Below are 14,690 nucleotides of genomic sequence, written 5' to 3' on the forward strand. Positions count from 1 at the left end.
GATTGATAATGTTCTTCAAAGATGCGATCTCTTCGCCTATTGTAAATCCTCCTTTGTTCAGAACGGTGGCAAATACCACAATCACACCTCAATGGCCTGAGAGATTATACCTATGGTGGACTTCATACTTTGTCTAGGAAGGTGGTTCTGTTCAATATTGTCACTGGGTATTATCAGGTGCCTCATCTTTGTGTCATATATGCAGAGCTACTTGAATTCTGCAATTGTACCGCTGCCGCATTTCCTGCATAAGGATCTGAAGTGTCTGCCAAATGTTCCACCAGACGATGATTTGTTGTGGAGATACTTGTAGCTTAAATCAATCAAAACATGCAAAGAAAAAAGAAAAAAGTACCGCAGGTGATCATGATTGTGCGCTGTGGTGGCAATGACCTAGGCTCATTCACTGGGGTAAAGCTGGAAATCCTAATGAAAGAAACTTTTGCAGAACTGATGTCACTTTTCCCTCACACTGTCTTGGTGTACTCGAATATATTCCAAAGACAGAAATAGAAGTGGTCCAAAGACAGACAACACCAGGAAACATGTAAATAAAATTGTTTCTGCTTTCCTCAGAGATAAACATGGGCACTATCTTCAACAACAATCTACGTTTTGACACGCATGGAATGTATAGAAGTGATGGAATTAACTTGACAGAAAAAGGGAACAGGGTGTTTCTAAGCAACCTGAACTCTGCCTACAGTCTTATCTGTAGCTGTCTTTACACAGTCTCAACATAAAGGCTCGTGTCAGAGCCACCCAAGCCAAAAAGGCAGATCCGTTGAAAAGGTTAACTGCTATTGTTACATTGACAAAAGCTGTAGTCTGGTGCTACTAAGGTGAAACATTTTCCCATGTATTATTATGTTGTGTCAAAATTCTAAAAAAGCTCAATAATTCTGCAATAGAAGTTGTCATATTATGCCACATAATTTGTCTTTTCTTACCGCATAATTTAGCCAACCCTGTCGCACAATATGGTTTTCTATTACTACATAAATCCGGTGGCCCTGCCTGTAAGTGATTCCTAGACATCACACTTTGACAATGCACAGGAATAAGAGCCTGATATTCTTTACGTTTGAGTCAATTTCTTGTTTCTCATAAGTCCAGAAGATTCCAATCCATGCCACATTTTCAGGAAGTCCTTATAAGAAATATAGATATAGTAAAAATTTAATTAGTGTTTACTCACATTCGCTGTTGTGAATGTCTGGCAAGGACCTAGTGCTACTGGACAGATGCTGGGCGCTCATGATCTACAGGATCCTTTTGTGATCTTATGTTATGCTTAAACAGAACCTGATTCCTCTATGTGTGCAGACTTCTTCCTGTATGTATATTCTAAGTATCGTTTATAAAAGGGCTCCGTTAGTAGCCACATCTGCTGCGAATGTGCAGAGAATTTAACCTGTATATGCACTTTGACTCCATGTATGCCAATTCATCCTACGTGGATATCCTGAAAACATGGCATGTACCCAGCCTTCCTCGACCTACAGTGGACACACCTGGACATTTCACAGAGAAAGTCTGACACAAAGGCACACACAACCATTTCTGCCTACTACAGTTAGGCACCTAGTGTCACTTATCATTGCCTTCATGTGCTTTTGTTCAAAGTGGAAATAGAAGTGGGTGCTCCGAGCAGCTCACCTCGGCCAGGCCCATGGCGGAAAGTTCACTGATGTCTTTGACCTTTGAATTGAAGAACCCTAAAGCAAACAGGGCAACAATTAGTTTCATTGTAAGCCAGGTCAACAGTCTGAGCGACCCTGTGCACAGTGACTCAACAGCCGAGATGCATACAAACCATATGGGCACAGAAGGCAAGAGGGTCCTCAACCATAAAGAATTACAATACAGAAGCATACAGAAGCAGTGTTAGAAGACGACACATCAAAGAAGAGATCAGAAGGGAGTTAGCAGAATAAAGGGTGTCCTTTGAGTCTCACGGTAGAACATCCTAAAAAACACTCACTGAACATGGCCTCCAGTTTCACCAGGCAGCAGACGAAGTTATCAAAGTCCACCCTCAACTCCGTGTTGGAGTAACGGGCCACCAGCACCTGTAGGGTTTTGTTATTCAGCTTGAACCCTGGAAAACAGATAAGGAAGTTTAGGTTAACCTCAGCATCAGCTGGAACCTCAGCGCCATGTGGTTCAAGCAACCCCTCCAGCAGCCACTATCCTGTGGCCCTGGTTTCATTTGAGTGGGGGAGGGGTTCCGGTCTTCTGAAAGTTGCTATGAGCCCTGCCATGCCTGTGGACTGTCTGTTAGGTAGAGGGCCCCCAATGTTACAGGGCCTTCCTACAAGGGCTGTCTCACGATATACCCCTGGCATGACACCTGGGCCACCACAAGACCTTTGCAAGGCTCGTCCCCCACTTTTATTGGCCCAGACTCAAGGCTTCCTCAGACACATTCTGTAGGACTTATGTGAACTGCCAGGCTGGTGGGAAGACCAGGCAGAAGCTTAAAGGCCCCCCTTAACTCACTGCTGATCATTGGCACACCCTTTGAGAGGGTGGGCATCAACATTGTACGGCCTATGGATCCCCAGACTGCTTCATGCAACAAGTTCATCCTGGTTCTGGTGAATCATGCCACTAGGTATCCAGAGGCCATCTGTTGGAGATGGCCGTTTTTGCAGGGTTATCCCTAAACTTTTTACTTCTTCCTCCGATTATTTCCTGACCTGCTGTTGTTGGTTTTAGGACTCTGGGCACTTTACCACTGCCAATCAGTGCTAAAGTGCATATGCTCTCTGTGTAAAATGTGTTATGGATTGGTGTTTCCATGATTGTGTTGCAGGGATTCTGCTTATACACAGAACTATGCGTAGAACCCCAGGACCTCAGTGAATTGTGGTGTACCAGAAACTCACCTCAGAACCCAGAACCCAGTATCCGGCTAGCATAAGTGTCCCATTCGTTATCCGAGATTTAGCTCGGCGGTCCCAATGAAAAGACAACCCAGAACAAGCGACTCAGTATACTCTCAGTAATGGTGGGAATCGGAAATACCTGTTCGTATATTATTCTCACATCAGTCCACAACAATAATCAACGGAGACACGGTGTAAATAAAAAGAGTTTATTTTTATAGACCACGTGTCCTAAGATGCAGTACTTTGGCTAATACAAGCAGACAAATGATTAAAATCAAAACCATCAACATTGTTACAATACCATAGAATATAAAAGGGGTGATCATGTTATAATGACAGTGGATACTACCACCTTCCCCTTACTAAAAAGCTAATATTATTATTAGACTAGTAGAAGGTCTCTTAGGCTTGAATAGGGGACCCCATACCTCAAAGATCAGCTTAGTGAAATCACATCACAGGAGCATCAGGAGTCTTCTCGCAGGAAGGCTCGTCTTCGGTCTGAATAATAAACATGATGTCTGTGATATTAAAAGCACCAACTTTCAGGTATTTGCAGCTGCTCGTGTGTTATGACTAAATAGTGGGTCGATCAACCTAGAGTGGAAAACATGCATTGTCTAACAACTCAGACTGTTTGTCACATCATGTGCAGACCAAGGTCGCTGCGCAGAGCTCGGGATGGTAACAACAGATTGCTCTCGTGTGAGACAAAACTCGAGTCAGCAGTTTGTTTAAGCAATAACATGTGAACGCAGTGTCGTGCGCAAAAGCAGCAAGATGGCTTTCTAACCTCTAACGTGGTTATGCTAACTTAACAATGTATGTACGTATTAAGGGAGTCCTTACTACATGCCCCCTTGATCGAAGCACTACTTAGTATGCAAGAAAAGAGAGAACGCAGAGTTCAAGTGCGACAGAGCAGAACAAGGCGTATTCAACTTAAAAAACAAGGGTCAGTTCAGGCAAAGTCAGAGAATGAAAAAACCAAAAGCGGAAAGAAAAAACAAAAAACCTCAAACGTGCAGTGGGGGGTGAAAAAAAATGAAAAAACGCCTCACCGGGCAGAAGTGCAGACGCACAGGGACTGTTCAAGACACGTGAGGAAAACACAGTGGACGACAGTTCACTCAATCCATGAATGTATATACAGCATATGTGGCCACTGCTTCCAGCAGAAAATCATTGGCACGGCCACTGAAGGTTTCAGCCATCCAGTTAATCAAAGAAAAGGAACATACATGTTCTTCCATTAGCGGAGCCTCTAGCACCATCAGAGGGCAACCAGCGTGTACTTCCAAATAACTCATATCCAAGAAGTCATATGCCGCTCTCGCGATGTCCAAATTACCCAGGATACCATGCGCCGCACCGCAGGCCATAATCCGAACACCAGAACAGGCGAACTCGTGAGACACTAAGGGCCTCATCAGTCGATCATAATCCGGGTCCGGAGACACCATGTTGGTTAAGCACAAATCCATAGGCCATTCAAAGGGACAATCTAGGCAGTGGAAGACAGGTTGCACGCAGGTGAAGTAGGAATACCGGAAGGATAATCCATATGCCAGGCTCAAAGTCGCCAATGGCAGGACGCCATAGTATTCAAGCATCCTGTCACGAAGAAGCTGCAGACGGGACAGGCTGTCGTGTGGCACAGAAAGAGCAGCCATTCCGTAGGATGAAAAGTAAAAGTAGCACACCTGCCACTAGCGCCAGAATTAACGGGACACCTCCAAAGACGCTCGAGAAAATAGAATTAAAAAATGCCGGAATCACACCAAAAATAGTTTGGAAAGAGGTCACGAGGCCCGAGCCCACAAGTTTAAAAAAATGAGCCAGGCCAGTCGTGGACGAGGCATTGAAAATTGTTTGGATCAAAGCTCCAAAATGCAGGGGGAGGTCAGTATTCAAAAGCGCCTGTACCTCCGTGCGCGTATTTGCTACGTGAAGGACAAATGTTTCCCGGGAGGAAGTCAATGGCACCTCCTTTTGGGACAATAGCGCTCTTATTCTGCTCATCTTGTTGAACTCTGCTTTCAAGGTTGGAATCGAAGGCCAGATGGAAGCATCCAGCCTCCCATGCGGGGGAGGAAACAGAACATTATTGCAGCAGACAACTCTCTGCGATACAGTTACTATATATGGGATTCCCACTAACATCCCGCAGCAAGCTTCATTATTTAAAATCAAATAACTACCGTTTGCAAGCAGCGTGAAAGATGGCGTAATCACTGGTACCGGGATACCTTTGAGGACGCATGCCAAATTCGGGGCGTGTACATTACAAGCACCGTACAACTGAATGTGCCTACATACAACAGAATGATCAGGTGTCGTTGTACATTCCTCACCCTTCAGATAAACCTCAGTACCGTCCCTTGTACATCTATACGTAAAGGGGAGGGACCAGACTTCATGTATGAAAGCGGTACCCAGCTGTTCATATCTACCCAGAGCATAGTGCTTCATACAAGAGGTAAACTTAAAAAGGGCGAACGGGAGAGTTATCAATCCGTGTAATAACCACACTGCTGAATCTACTTCCGCTACAGAGAAAGGTAACGGCTCCAACTTTTCAATATGTAACAAGGAATATGAAGCATCTTTCATGGACATGAACTGCTGTTTGTCAGTAAGGTTAAAGGGAAGAAATAAAGATGTTGTATTCAGATAGTCCCAAGGGACCTTCCCTGCCTTCAATGTTTGTAATGTCCATGCAAACTGCATACCAGAACGCAATTGGTTTTGACCATGATACAATACAGACATATCATCATGCACAATATCAACAATTGAAGAAACAATATTATCTAATGTATAAATTCGAGAAGAAAGAGTGCTAATGCTGTTATGAATAACTGCTAATACTTTTTCCATATTAGCCTGATCAATAGCTCTCAATCGTGAAGCTGCCTCAATTTGCGACAGTTTCCATACTTCGTTGTAAATAGCATACGCCCATCTTTTGGATCTGCCACCCACAGGACCTTTAACAAAATCATTCAAATCTATTTTGTCATGTAATTTTGATAAATGAACTTTGAAAGATGCCAAGGTGGAATGTCGCAGCCAGGACTGACATAATTTCCCTACAGAGTACGTAGTTACTGTATGTGACGACTCAAACCGTGGGTCTACGCGTTCCTGAGTATACCCCGGTTTCAGTCCCAGAAAACGACGTTGACAGGTATCAGAACTGCTTTGCCAAATTAACCATCCCTCACTACTAAATTTCGAAATATTGAAAGATGAATTAGAAACTAATGACTGCAAAGCAGGAAGGGACAGATCTGTGTGGTTATCCCAATTTGGGTAAGCGCCCAGATCCGGCAACAGAAGGCGAATTTAGTTTTTTAGAAGTGGCCAATCCGAAACAGGTGGTTTGGAGGATGGTTGAATTTAAAAACAACATATGATTTGGTACTAGACAGGCACGGTGTAAAGCTTCAGTTCCCTGAACCTGCCACGGTTTGGAACCCCAAACTGACTTAAGATCAATAGTAGCCTTCCATAGATCATAACCTTTGATTGACAACTCATCCATAAAGGACTTAGAATAAAGCAATTTGGTGTGTGTCAGTCTAACCTTGGAGGCAGACTCAGGCTTAACTTTAAAGTAAAAGGATGCCGGGGCTGAAACACTGAAATCAGTAAAATAAGTATACTTATCAACTAATGTATGTGAACTGCCAAACGAGGGGGTGGGACAGTGTTCCCATTGGGTAAAATTTACAAAATTTCTAAATGTATTCGCTTTATGCAGGAAGTGATTGCCATAATGTTGAAAACAATACTGTTCTGCATAATTAGCCGCATTTTCATACAAATCCTCAGCATCAAAAGCGGCATAATATTTCAAATCTGAAAACAGTGCCTCAATGGCGTGTGCATCCCAATCATCAGAACGTATGTTCTGTTTAACTACATCACCCATAGAAACACGAAATACATTAGGTACATTAATGACCTCTGTAGGCCCATGAATTTGAAATCTAACAGCATCCCATGCGATTCCATCCATGACGGGCCAGGCAGTAATATTCACAAAAGTCTGGTCCCTTTTCATGATGTGGGACGAGGAGTGGGGGGCCAAAGTTCCATTGATAAGTCTAATTGTCGATCTCTCTTTGAGATAGTGGCCATCCACCAAACGGAAAAAAACTATAACAAATCCAATGGACATAAACAAAAAAATACTGAAAAGCAGCAACCAGATGTATGTCCAAGGGGCTATCAAAAAATGTCTCTTAAACCAGCTTACAAAAACAGCAATGTTCGATGGGGGAGTCGAGGGCAAAGAGTTAGTGTCAAAGGAGAAACGGGACTGGCCAAGTGCTGTAGATTGTAAAACAGGCGAGGGTCCACGTGTAGGATAAGCATACTCAGTTTCTTCGGGCAAACCACCAGCCGGTGGTATCAGCAAGGGATCAGTAACTGATTGCATCTCGATGGCAACATCAGACAAGGTGTTAGAAGCAGGAACCAACATTGAATTTCTTTGCATCGTCTGGCATGAAACTGCCGGAGTCATACTAAGAAGTATCGGCCACTCGCTGAAGTTTGACATTGTCAATAGAGATGTACCTGTTTTCTTTGCGACCAGGAAGTGGAGGTAAAATGACTGTTCTTGTACCCTGCACTCCAAGCACTGGAACTGGTGCACGATAAGAGGGGCCGAACTCCTTCTTGTTCTCCACCTTCTCACGGACCAGGTCTCCAACTCGGGGTAGCCAGCCGACTACCGGAATCTGAACCTCAGCTTCAGATGTGGAGGGCAAGTGTTCTTTCGAAAGAGAGTCTCTGGCTTCTTGTAGAGTCTGCAAAACAGCACAGTGATCATCTACGTCAAAGGGTGCGGTCGACGCCGCCATGTCTAGACCATCAAGGTCTGGAACAAACATTCTGATTCCGAAGAGCATCATGTACGGGGTCCGCCCACCCAGAGACCTTCTAGGGAGATTATTAAGTGCACGTTGGACGTTATACAAATGGGCTAGCCAGTTCCGGCCTGTGCCTAAAACACGTGCCGTCAATGATTGCTTTAAGTCACGGTTCATTCGCTCCACCACACTATTACCCTCAGGTCGGTAGGGGGACGAAAATTTGACTAGGACCCCCAAATTTCTCATAGCCTCCTTGTAAGCCTTTGAGGCGAACGCAGGGCCCTGATCAGAATGGAAGGTACCACACGCAAAAGTTCCCACAAAGACACGCAAATCCCTGATGACAGTCCGCGAGTTAGCACTCCTTTGTGGCCATACCCAAAGAAAACGTGTGCACGAATCCACTGCAACCAAGATATACTTGTACGCAGTATCAGAAGAAAAAGGACCGCAGTGATCTAAATAAACACAACCAAATGGCTTATTAGAGATGTACAGCTGTGTCTGTGGTGGGCGCGCAACAGTAGAAGGTTTAATCTGTTGGCAAATGTCACAATCAAGAACATATGCGCGCGCTTGTTTATATAAACCAAACCACCAGTAACGTTGTTGTAGCAGAGATATTGTAGCTGACACACTGGCGTGGGCTGACGCCAACCCCTCGTGCGCAGCTAGTATCAGTGCTGGTCTGCAGTCCGCGTTGGGAATAATTCTGTCACCAACGTCGTTAATCCTCACTAATGGGACGTTATCAGGACTTAAATGATAAATATAACGAGAGGGAAAACCCTTCGGGTAATCACTTCCCTTCTCTGTAGCAGCAATAGCTGCCAAGATGTCATCATCAATCTTACTTTTGGATCTTGTAACTGCTGCCACTAAGTACGTAGCCACTGCTGTTTTCGCTGCCTCGTCAGCTAAGCTGTTGCCGACAGCATGGACACCAAGTCGTTGGTGACCAAGAGTGTGAATAACATTCACGAGAGGGAGACGTTCTTTAAAGTCTGCCACTCGAACCCAAAGCGTTTTATGCTTAATTGTGCTACCTTTCGTGTCTCGATAATCATTCTGAGACCAGAAGTGTAAATTGTCATTGTAGGACTGGACACAGTAGAAGGAGTCACTCACTATGAGAGTAGTGACTCGGGGATCAGCAAACTCCAGTGCAAGCACCAGAGCCCGAAGCTCCGCTAATTGCGTGGTACAATCACCCAATGACTGCGTATGCACTGCATCAGATTGGAATTCACCATTTACGAATGTACCTACGACAATTGCGCAAGCCGCTGAATAAGCGTGCTTTGATCCAATTGCGGGCTGCGCAGACCCGTCAGTGTATATGACACAATGGTATTCTTCGAGCGGGCGCAAAGACAGAGGTGCCGGATGAACGAATTCATACTGCAAGTACTCTTGAGTCTGTAATGAGGCATCAAAGATGTAAGTGACATCTGGCGACGTCAGTGTTGTGGCCCATTGTATCCACCGTGGATGCAAAGCTTTAGAATTTGGTACACTTGCCTTAGTCACTGCCTCTAAGGCAGGATATGGTGTTACAACCAGAATCTGTTTCCCATGCGACAGTGCGCGTTCCTTGAGGATCGCCATCTGCACAGCAGTCAGAACTTTTTCGACCGTGGAAAAACGTAATTCAGCAGAGGTGTACAAGTGGGATTTGTACGCAATGGGGACTGTATCGCCCTCATTAAACGTCAAATACGTGAACCCCACGGTGCCTGGTACTATTCTTATTACTAGGTTAGTGCGGTTATCACGTGTCAGCAAGTATTGTGAAGCAAGAAGGTCAGCCTGTAAAGACTGTAAAATTGCAGAGTGTTCTAGCTAGACTTCGAAAACGAAGGTTGTACCAAGGCGTAAAGCGGCTTGATACGCTGGGCATAATCAGGAATGTACGTACGGCCGAAATTCAGAAAGCCCAGCAGAGATTGTAATTTCTTCAGTGTCGTAGGAGCACTTAAGCATGCACACTTCTCCAGAAAGTGGGGGGCTAACCCCTTACCTTCATTGTTGCGCTCGTAGCCCAAAAACAACACCGTATATTCTGCGATGTGAGACTTCGCAAAATTGAATTTGTAGCCATAGTCAGCAAAACTCACTATAATATTGTCGACTCGAGACAGATGTGGCATCAGCTCATCATCCGTAAGATAGATATCGTCAACATAGGAGTATGCATCCGGGTCAATTCTTTCTAAGAGAGAAACCACGCGAGCAGAAAAGACGCCAGGGCTATTTTTGTAACCCATGGCTAATCTTGTAAACTGTTTTTGTTTGCCGCCCGAAGTAAACGCCGCCCACTGGCTACTCAGTGTGGACAGGTTGTGGCTAAAAAAGCCATTGGAAATGTCAAGTGTTGTTTTAAACCTTTTACCCACGAGACTGTCGACTAAAGCCGAGCTATGTGTATTTTGTACCGCGCAGGTCCGGCAATGGGAATTTAGGTGCCGGTAATCCAAAACTAAACGGTACGAGCCGTCAGGCTTCGTTACAGTGAATAAAGGGTTATTCATAGGGGACACACAAGTTTCAATAACACCCTGATATTCCAATTGTTCAAGCATTGCCGCGACGTGGGGTCTAGCTTCACGACGCATGGGATATTGTGGTTGAGGCTGGGGCATAGACCGCAATGGAATCTCATGGCAGGGGGACAATCGGTCCCATCCCACCTGAGTACGATACACCGCCGGCGCAAGCGCAAGCGCCCACTCCCCAGCATACACTTCAGCTTGGTCCTTAGGCACTGTGTGCGCAAAGGACGGGAGGATTACCTCCTCCCCTCTAGGAGCCTCTAAAATGAAAGCTGGAGGCCAATCTGCCTCCGCTAGGAGGATATCATAGGTGGTGGTCAGATTATCCCAAAAAATCCCTTTTATTGTACGTTGTATGTCACCCTCAATTAATAAGACTATTTCATAAAGTCTGTCAGGGGGAGCCACTCTGGTGTCAGCTGTTTCAACAGTAACCAATATATCAGTTGCTGTCACCGCCAGAAATGGACACAGAGCTTGACGGACTATGGTAATTTCCGCTGCGCTGTCCAGTAGCGTCAGCGCCCATGTCCGGTTCCGAAGCTGTGTCCGCACTATCTGAGGCATACCTTGCCGTCAGAGCCGCCACTTTCTTCTTCTGAAACGGGGGTCTTTGTCGTGCAAATTCGTCCTGCTTGCCTTTACCCTCAGTCTGTCGGGATTGGTCACGCTGTTGTGGAGCACCCCGACCTTTGCCACCGCCTCCGCCACCGGACTGTGTAGCCGATGTTTCCTGTGAAGAACGAGGAGAACGCTGTTCAGAAACCTGAAATCTATCAGGAGACTTAATAGTAGCACGATCGCGCAGATCATAAGTGCGTTCACTACTTGACTGTACGGGAGAAGCAGGCCGAGAGCCCTGTTTCTGTTGCTGCTGCTTTCCCTGTTGTTTAAACCGCCAATTCTGTTTTGGAAAACTTGGTCGGTCGTCCTTACCAGAGGCTTCTGCCTTACCCTGCTGTTTTAGATCGGGAATTTTGATCACAGGCTTAACTCCTAAAGAGCTACGACCCAAATCCCGGTATGCCTCAGCGATTATTTTCGCAAATTCCTGCGGTTTATCTTCTTCAGCAACTCGCTTCAGTTCATTACGAACCTGGAACTGCAAAGCATCACCCTTAAGGTTTCCCATTAACATGGTAGCCACCAGGTCAAATTGTCCGAGGAGCCTCATTCCTAACTCTATCGCAGACTCCGCACCATGGTTCTCTTGAACACGTTTGATAACGGAGGGCAGCATCAACATAGACGGAGTGCCAAAGCACTGCGCGTACGTCGCTGCAAAGACCTTGCCCCAATTTACACAATCATCTATGTGGGGGACCAAGTCTTTAGGCAAACTAATGGTGAGGATCCTGTGTTTCTCCACAGGAGATGTATTCGGGTATACCGCTTCTATTTGGTCAAATTTTTCAGCGAGCCAAAAGGGGAAATCATCCCTAGTTTGGGGGCACTTGCCCATAACAGAATTAACCATAACAGGACTAATGACCACCGCGTGGTGGTCAGTAGGCTGCCCCGCAACAGCAGGTGCCCCCGCCTGCACATTGCGCGACACGTACTGCACTAACGCCCTATATACCGTAATAAGGGCAGTGTGTAGTACACGCAACTCAGCCACCGTCACCGTGAGGTAACGGGGATGAGGCGTAAATCCGGCTAGTACCGGCCAAGTGGCCCCTGCAATTGATAAAGGGCCCATTCTTGGCGGTATAACCACATGGGGAAGGGCGCCATTAAACCAAATATGATGCTGCCAAGCAGATATTGGTATTTCTTGTGTCCTATACGGTGTATAGTTCGCTGGCACGGCAGCGGCAGTGTAAGAATGAAAGGTATTATCATCCTCACTCACCGCCGGAATCGTCACCCAAGAGTAGAACAACTCATAGGGATGAGCCGCATCGGCTCCCACCACAAAGATGACGTTCATACCAGTGTCCGGCACCCCATACTGCGTCAAATGACGTTTCAGAGCTGCACGGCTATGCGCCGCAATATCCACCGACATTAGGACAACACACACTCGAAGCTATCAGTAGCACAAGGGTTCAATAACCTTTTTAATGATCAAGCTTGAAGGAACCTATATCAATAGAACTAGGTAAGTTTAAATCCGTCAGACTTGTTATCCGGAAACAAGAATGAGGGTGTTGTGGACTAATATAAGCACTACTAAGGCGTTTCAACTCATAGACCCAACGTTAGGTGCGCCATGTTGCAGGGATTCTGCTTATACACAGAACTATGCGTAGAACCCCAGGACCTCAGTGAATTGTGGTGTACCAGAAACTCACCTCAGAACCCAGAACCCAGTATCCGGCTAGCATAAGTGTCCCATTCGTTATCCGAGATTTAGCTCGGCGGTCCCAATGAAAAGACAACCCAGAACAAGCGACTCAGTATACTCTCAGTAATGGTGGGAATCGGAAATACCTGTTCGTATATTATTCTCACATCAGTCCACAACAATAATCAACGGAGACACGGTGTAAATAAAAAGAGTTTATTTTTATAGACCACGTGTCCTAAGATGCAGTACTTTGGCTAATACAAGCAGACAAATGATTAAAATCAAAACCATCAACATCGTTACAATACCATAGAATATAAAAGGGGTGATCATGTTATAATGACAGTGGATACTACCACTTTCCCTTTACTAAAAAGCTAATATTATTATTAGACTAGTAGAAGGTCTCTTAGGCTTGAATAGGGGACCCCATACCTCAAAGATCAGCTTAGTGAAATCACATCACTGGAGCATCAGGAGTCTTCTCGCAGGAAGGCTCGTCTTCGGTCTGAACAATAAACATGATGTCTGTGATATTAAAAGCACCAACTTTCAGGTATTTGCAGCTGCTCGTGTGTTATGACTAAATAGTGGGTCGATCAACCTAGAGTGGAAAACATGCATTGTCTAACAACTCAGACTGTTTGTCACATCATGTGCAGACCAAGGTCGCTGCGCAGAGCTCGGGATGGTAACAACAGATTGCTCTCGTGTGAGGCAAAACTCGAGTCAGCAGTTTGTTTAAGCAATAACATGTGAACGCAGTGTCGTGCGCAAAAGCAGCAAGATGGCTTTCTAACCTCTAACGTGGTTATGCTAACTTAACAATGTATGTACGTATTAAGGGAGTCCTTACTACAATTGGCCTATTTGATTTATGTGTCAGTCCCTAGTAAAGTGCACTGCGAGTGCCAGGGCCCATAAATCAAATGCTGTTGGTGGGCTGCAGCACTGGATTGTGCCACCCACGCAAACAGCCCATAAAGTGTAACTCTGGCCTGCCATTGCAGAGCCTGTGTGCAGCCTGGGGCTGCCATGTCGACTTAGCAAGTGTATACACTTGCCAGTCCCTAAACCTTACCTTTTTCTACATGTTAGTCACCCCTAAGGTATGCCCAAGGTACCCCCTCGGCCAGGGTGCATTGTATGTGAAAGTTAGGACATGCCCTGGTGTGTGGCATGTCCTGATAGTGAATTACAGCCAATTTCGTTTTTCACTATTGCAAGGCTACCTGTCCCCATAGGGCCGAATGGGCAGTTTGATTATAACATCCTATAATCCTAACTGACCCAGGGACATGGTAGAAAAACAAATTTAGTATGCCTGAACTCAGAATGATAAAATACATATTTTAGTGAAGTTGGTTTTAACATTCTGTGTTTGAAAATACCACTTTTAGAAAGTAGGTATTTTCTTACCTATTCATCCAGCCTGCCTCTGCTAGTTTGTGTATTGTCTGCTGGTTTGCGAGTGACAGGGGCTGCGGAGACTCCAGGAGACAGGGTGAGTCAGCACAGGGCTGAATAGGCCTATCTACATGTAGATGGGTGGGAGGAGTAGCACCTGGGTCTGAATAGGGCTGTGCCTGCCTTCCACAATGCTGGTTCCACATCCTGTGGTGCGTCTGAGGACCCTGGCCCACACTGACAAAGGAAGAAGGTGCACACTGGCAGAATGCAACCAGAACTGGTTTGAACTAGGTACAGGACCCTCTGCCTTCAGAGGACAAAGGATTTGCTAGTATAAATATTGGGGCCCAAACCCCAAGACTTTAGAACTCTTTTGGGATCAAGGAGACTGCCAAGAATAGCTGGAGCAGCTGTGAGGAGGAACTACCACTTTGCTGTGTGCTTTGCTATGTTGGCCTCCAGTGGCTGCTTCTGTCTTGGGCAGTGAAAGGACTGGACTGAACTTTATGCAATCTACTTTTGTGAGTTTCTCCAAGGGCTTGAGGTAGAGCTTGCCACCTGTTGAAGAACTCTCAGGAACAGCAAAGTCTTCAAGCTCAATGCCATCTACGACACCGCTGCCGACTCCGTGTCCTGAAGGCACCGCAGAGGCCAC

The 14,690-nt window shown here is 45.6% G+C and overlaps 1 protein-coding gene across 3 annotated transcripts in view; it reads right to left on the minus strand.

Annotated features, from left to right (window-relative positions):
• Positions 1 to 14,690, minus strand: part of LOC146813821 (calpain-1 catalytic subunit-like) — a 701,058-nt gene that overhangs the window by 1,596 nt on the left and 684,772 nt on the right. For all 3 annotated transcript variants that reach the window (XM_085610275.1, XM_085610277.1, XM_085610276.1), the window contains 2 exons: positions 1,985 to 2,101; positions 1,660 to 1,718 (listed from right to left, as the gene is read on the minus strand). In XM_085610275.1, coding sequence (XP_085466401.1) covers positions 1,660 to 1,718; positions 1,985 to 2,101 — 176 coding nt within the window. The remainder of the gene's footprint in view (positions 1 to 1,659; positions 1,719 to 1,984; positions 2,102 to 14,690) is intronic.

The sequence above is a fragment of the Triturus cristatus genome, chromosome 6 (genome assembly GCF_964204655.1).
Source record: "Triturus cristatus chromosome 6, aTriCri1.1, whole genome shotgun sequence".
Lineage (NCBI taxonomy): Eukaryota > Metazoa > Chordata > Amphibia > Caudata > Salamandridae > Triturus > Triturus cristatus.